Consider the following 6,416-nt stretch of genomic DNA (forward strand, 5'->3'; position numbering starts at 1 on the left):
GGTCTTTTAAGATAGAAATGCGATACTGTGGTTCAATTTCGTTTTTATCCTTTTGTAAGTTTCTTTAAATGTTTGTTTAATAATGCTACTACTAATAGTAATAATAATTATAACAATGATGATGATGATGACAATAGTAATAATTGATATTAATATTAATAACAATAAAAAGTGAAGAAATTGTGCTAAATGCGAAAAAAAAGTTGTGATTTGTTGATCATACTATAGTATATATAGTTAGAGCTTGCTTCTCTTGCCACCCCTTGGATGCCACTTATATATTCAACATCTGGTTGGCAAAATTGCGAATGCTAGCATTTCTATAACAAACGTTTATTGTGGTAATCAAGATTTCATACATTAAAAAAAAAAAACAATACAAACTGTCTTTCATTCAACGAATTATTTTTATACAAGGCTGTTATTCTATCGAGCATCGTGGGAAAAAATACAAAAATAACAAATGACTTACTACGCACATTAATTTCGAAAATCGTAAATGTACACTGTATATTGAGTTGATTATAACAGGCTTAAAATAAAAACAATGAAAAATGACTAAAATAGTCCTACAGCTGTTTTCCGTTCCACACCTACGACGAGTGCTTTAAAATTTAACGATTGGGGTGGGGGGGCTTTTATCTGGAAATAATGTAATGTCGGTTTTGCGTGGTACGCACGTCACACATACGGTACCTGTCCAGTCTGTTGTCTCAGATTTCACTGAGTTACGGTACTGTATAAATAAAATGAAAATATAAAAAGAAACAATGAAAAAAAAGAAAAATTTTAAGAAATGAGATAAACAAAAAATATGTAATAAATGTGGTGGTTACACCACAACGGAGAGAAAAAGAATTTGGGTGATGGGTGGGGATTAGGCGAGTGATCTTAGGCCTACACCCTTTCCAGCCCCAGATGACACTCTAACTCTGAAAAAATGATTATCAGAGCTGTGCTCTTTGGCAAATTTATTGGTTTCTCCTCACTGATGATGAGGAGTTCTGTACCACTTTTCTAGGGACTGATCCTGGACTTGCTTAAGATATAAAATTTAAAATTCGGGCCTCAAACATAACGCATAGTGGTTAATATTGTCATAGTCTTTATAAAAAGAAACTTAGACCTATTCCTACCTAATAGTGATAAAAAATGGCTGGTAAATTCTTATTTGGGGAGGAGGGCTAAAGCCTGCTTATTGTAAATCCGACTCTCCTCCTGGGGTGAAGCTTAAATCAAGGACCCACGTCCTAGGGAAGAGTTGGCAGAGTATCACCTAAATATGTATCTAATGATTTTACAGGTTTATGGGAATAATATAGAAAAAAATCTATTTTTTGATAAGATATTCTTTTTTTCACTTGCACGTCTATTTCATGTGCTGCTCTAGCTGGGACCTCCACACTGTATTAATGGTTTTAGGTCTTATCCTTGTGATATTTTTTCAACAATCTGATTTGTAAAATCGTTGGTCAAACGTAGAAGACATGTTGTTGGTTCGTCGTCAATCAGGTATTAAAATTCAAAATTAGCGGAGAGGCTACTACTCTACTACTACCGTTGCTGCTACTTTTACTACTACTGCTACTACAACTGTTACTGCTACTGCTACTACTACTAATAATAATAATGGTAGATATATAGTGCACAATGTAAAAAACAGCTTTATGCGCTTTTACAGCCGGAAGTGAGATAAATTATTTAAAAATTCACATAATAAATGAATAAATGAATAGCTCCTTCATAAATATTATTATCTTTGTTTGTTCATTTTCTTTATTATTTTTTAAATATTTCCTTTCTTACCTTTCTTTTCAATTTGTTTATATCTTCTTTTCTTTCCCTTTTCTTTTCTTTCATTCCGATTTCCTGTCTACATTTTCCTTCCTTTACTTATCTATATTTTCTTTCTTTACCCTTTTTTTTTCTTTAATAGTACATTTTTTCTTTCTTGTTCCTTCTTTTCCTTTTCTTGCCTTTCATTTTCCTTCCTTTCCTTGCACATAAAAGGGTAAATAAATCAATCTGACTTCTGTGCCTTTTCATTGGCTCGCATAACCGTTCAGTTTTACACACTGACCAATAATAGGCCTATCAGGTATGTGCATATTACGCATGTCCACTTCGATAAACGGAGCCGACAAAGTCATTACAGTTCCTTTATAGTGTTTAACAGTGTAGGCTTACAAGCTGGTTGTTAGAATACATTTCACCATAACAACTCCCTGATTTCACTAAGGTATGTCGGTATATATGTTTTTAATAATTCTTCGTTTTACTTTTTCTTTTATATAAATATTTAAATATTTTTCCAACGATCCAATAGATATCATTTTCTTTATATTTTTCTTAAACTCTCAACAGTTTTTTTTTTCTTTTTTTAGTTTTTCGTAACCTTTCGACCAATGATTAAAAATAGTACCAGCATTTATATTTGTAAATTTTTTTGATAGGTCTATGATTTACTCAAAATAAAGGTGATATTTTTCTGACCTTTTGATTTCTCTAACTCTCACCTACCCTATTCGTGCCATGTGGCGCATAAGGTCATAACGTTTTATTTATCGCGGTCTTTAATTAATTAAAAATAATCAAGTATGAACCTACAAGTTACAAAGTGATATGCCTGTATAAAGGACATTCTGAATTAACCGTCATGAAATAATGATAAGTAATAGGGCCTATAAATTGTTATCGTTCAAAAAGACAAATCTGTATGAGTATATATTTTATACATAAAACAAAGAAATAATAATCTAGAATGATGTTAAAAGTGGTGCTATTTGGATTTATATGCTATGTTTTGTTTGTTGTAATAGCCTAGAGTAGACCTTACCGTATCACACGATGGACGCATTTCTAACAGTTATGTTATTTACAATGATGGTAGTCGAATCTCCAGCATCTTTTCATCCTGTTACTATTACCGCAAATCAACGACTTGCAATAGATGCATTTCAGTCATCGTTAGTGAATTTGTCTTCAGGAGAAGTGGAGGAAATCGTGTATAATCGTACCACCCCTGTGATTGAGCTTACGGAGGACCAAGAACAGAAGTTGCTGGCCGAGTATCCAGCTTACTTCAGGGTTGCCGATTCAAGGTAGTCCATTAAGCACATATTTTATTTTTGTGGAGTTTTGTGTGTTTTCGTCAAAAGATTAACATAAAAAGGTAATAAGGGAAAAATTACTGTAGGCCTATGTTATTCTTGACAAACATATGATATTCATAGTTGTGTTTTACGTGTATGTTCCACGTATTATAAAGAATAGTGTACGAGTTGGAGACAAACAAAAAAGAAAGTGTTGACGTATTTTTTAACAAATAGAATTTATTTCAACGAATATTTCGTCTTCTTCTTAACGGAACTGCATCAGCGTACTGATGAATACTGAGTGTCATAATGTTACGTTCTTATACGGAATAAATACAAAATATAATATTAATAAAACTGGACACTTAATAATCAAATTAACACAATTTTTGTTACAGTATTAGGATTCGCCATTCAAATACATGAATAACAAATAATAATAAACCTGAACACTAAATGACTAAGTTATTTGGTGGAATATGAGGGTGTGGGGTCCAAATCTAGAAGGGGTCCAATTTGATATTTCTCGTATTTCGGATTATATCATTTTATGTTCGACAATGGAGATATGGCACTAATTCTACTGGGCCCCATAACTCAGTCGGTTAGAACATCCACATATGTTTGTAGGAGGTCTCGGGTTCAATCCCAAAGCGGTCCAATTTGATTTGTTTAACATATTGCGTATTATATCATCATTCAGGTCGATAGGTTTCGAATGCTACTGGACTCCATCAATTAGAACTTCTAAAAAAAAACAAAAAAAAACAAAAAAGAAATTACAAAAAAAATTACATACCAAAATACTCAATTTTTGAAGATTTTTGTGGCGGCCATCTTGAATTTCAAAATGGTTGCCATTCTAGCTTTTTGAATCTATGTTTATTGAACTCAGAAAAGCACAAAACATTTGCTTAGACCCAAATTCACTATTTTTCATAGAGGAGATGTGGAATATTATACTGAAATATTCAATTTTCATCAAAAATGTGTTCCGCCCATTTTCTGGAGGTCCCACCCTCCCCCCGCTCATTTTAAAAAATTTATACCCTAGTGATGGTAAATCAGCAGAGAAAAATTAGTCCCCGAAAAATGGTCACGGGGTCCCTGATTTTTACTATACTATAGGAGTTACACAAAAAACCGTCTCGATGTCGAAGTTACGGTCATTAAAAAATCCGCTATTATAAAGGACTATTAATAATGCAGGCCTTATTCTAAACAAATGCAAAATATATTCGAACTCTATACAATTCTTGTTTAAATTAATGTATGGATGATGTGAGGAGATTGCAACATTATTTTATATTCTTTTTTTGAATAAATTCATTTGGAATGAATTCTACCAGAATCAAATTAATTATTAGCTAATCAACAAAAAACTGTTCGAAAAAATAGTTTTCACCGATTTACAAATATTAGCTACAAAAATCCTTAACTTCATTACCAGCCAATTTAAGGATCTATGAAGAAGAATACGGGAAGAAGAGACTTGATGATGATGATGATGAAGAAGAATACAGGAAAGTTATTATCTGTCTAAAAATTGACGGGGGAATCTTTTTCTAATTTAAATTTTTAATTGTAAGTTAATAACTTATTTAAATATACAAATTAAGGAATTCAAATGTGGAATTCAAATTTTCTTTTTTTAACCTCATGAATGATAATAAATTTTTCGATAATGTAAACATTACTACATTTCTAATTTCTTTTTGTGTAGGGCTCTTCCACCTTCACAAAAAAGGAAAAGAAGAAGTAGGCCTTTTGCCCGTGTGTGCCCTTCTGAGACGGTCCGAAGCGCCGTTACAGTGGCGTTTGATAAAAATGGCAAACCCGTTCTTGTTCCACATGTACGGTATCAATAAGTATTCATATAATTAATATTATTATTGGTATTATTATTATTGTGATTATCAATATAACGATAATATCATTATCTTAACACATTATCATTATTAGTATGTATATTATTATTACCATCATGACATCATAGCATTATCTTCTAAACACATTATTATTATCGAGAAATCACCATCATAATCGTAATCATCATCTTTATACTGTCAATCACCATCATCACTATCACCTCTACATTCGTAATCATCATCGTAATCATCATTATCATACTACTGTACAGGGGTGGCGCCAGGGTTTGCCCGACGGGGGGGGGGGAAGGGGGGGGGGGGGAATGAGGTCCCCGACGGGGGGCCGATGCCCCGACAAGGGGTCAGATTTCCCCGAAGAAAGCAAAATTAGCGTGGTCGAGCTTCGAATAAAAGGTTTCGAAAGTGGTCCTGGGGGCGAAGCCCCCGAAAATTTTGACAATTTAGGGGTTTCATAGGCTTATTTAATCGATTTTAGAGTCTACTAATATGTAGAAAATACATATAAATTTTTTTCTCCCCGACAAATTGTGCTTTTTCTCTCCCGACGGGGGGGTCAGCTCTCCCCGACGGGGGGGGGGGGGCGCTGGCGCCACCCCTGCTACTGTACCGGTATCTTCCTAACCACCACGACCATAATGGTGAATAAACAGAAAGTGTATTGTTATTATAATACCATTATCAATGTAACAAGTATATTCACACTGTACCGTATATCACCCCACTTGAAAATGTTGTTTAATTCATCTCATAATCTACGCTGCATGATGTATGCCGATGACATACAGATATACACAGTGGCGTATCTAGCAGTATTAAAATCTGTCTCTTATACACATCTAGATGTGTATAAGAGACAGATGACGGGGCGCGACCAAAATATGAGAGGGCGTGGAATTTATTTTCGGTGGCCACGCCCACCGAAATATATTGCTTCTTAGATTCCCGAATACACGTTAATCGTGACAGCATAAGCATAAGCCTAGCTTAATTTTTTTTTGCTTCGAAGTTTTCGAATGGGGGCGGGGGGCCGAGTCCCCCTTGGATACGCCACTGGATATACATCGATTTCCATCCTTGGTGAACTCTCCAGTTCACTTATAAGCTCAACCAGTGTGTAGGTTGTGTCCAACAATGGTCTCTAGCCAACAAGCTTCAATTCAATGTCAAGAAAACAGAATTAATTCGTTTTTCTTCAATGTTATCGAGCAGTTGAAGCCATGTCTCTACAACCATACCAGTTTCTGGTCGAACCAAAGACAGAGGTCTGTAACCTAGATGTAATACAATATCAATGCTGTATGTCACTCTTCCTGTGCTGCTCTCCGTAAAATTGGAAAAATCAGAAAGTTTCTCGACAAACCCAATACTCTACGTCTGATATATGCCTTTTTCAATTCACAGCTCGACTATTTCAATAGTCTCATCTCTGGAC

At 34.4% G+C, this 6,416-nt stretch overlaps 1 protein-coding gene across 2 annotated transcripts in view; it reads left to right on the top strand.

Annotated features, from left to right (window-relative positions):
* The first annotated feature begins 2,145 nt into the window (after nucleotides 1–2,145).
* The window catches only part of LOC117106290, a 5,473-nt gene continuing 1,202 nt past the window's right edge, over nucleotides 2,146–6,416 (top strand). Inside the window, exons 1-3 of one of the 2 annotated variants that reach the window (XM_033247646.1) lie at nucleotides 2,146–2,239; nucleotides 2,820–3,101; nucleotides 4,819–4,948. In XM_033247646.1, coding sequence (XP_033103537.1) covers nucleotides 2,848–3,101; nucleotides 4,819–4,948 — 384 coding nt within the window. In that variant the 5' untranslated portion in view covers nucleotides 2,146–2,239; nucleotides 2,820–2,847. Of the gene's footprint in view, nucleotides 2,240–2,792; nucleotides 3,102–4,818; nucleotides 4,949–6,416 lie in introns of those variants that run through there. The other variant, XM_033247647.1, reaches the window with a different exon arrangement.

This window comes from Anneissia japonica, unplaced genomic scaffold (genome assembly GCF_011630105.1).
Source record: "Anneissia japonica isolate Jap-2015-1 unplaced genomic scaffold, ASM1163010v1 scaffold287767_len825999_cov190, whole genome shotgun sequence".
Lineage (NCBI taxonomy): Eukaryota > Metazoa > Echinodermata > Crinoidea > Comatulida > Comatulidae > Anneissia > Anneissia japonica.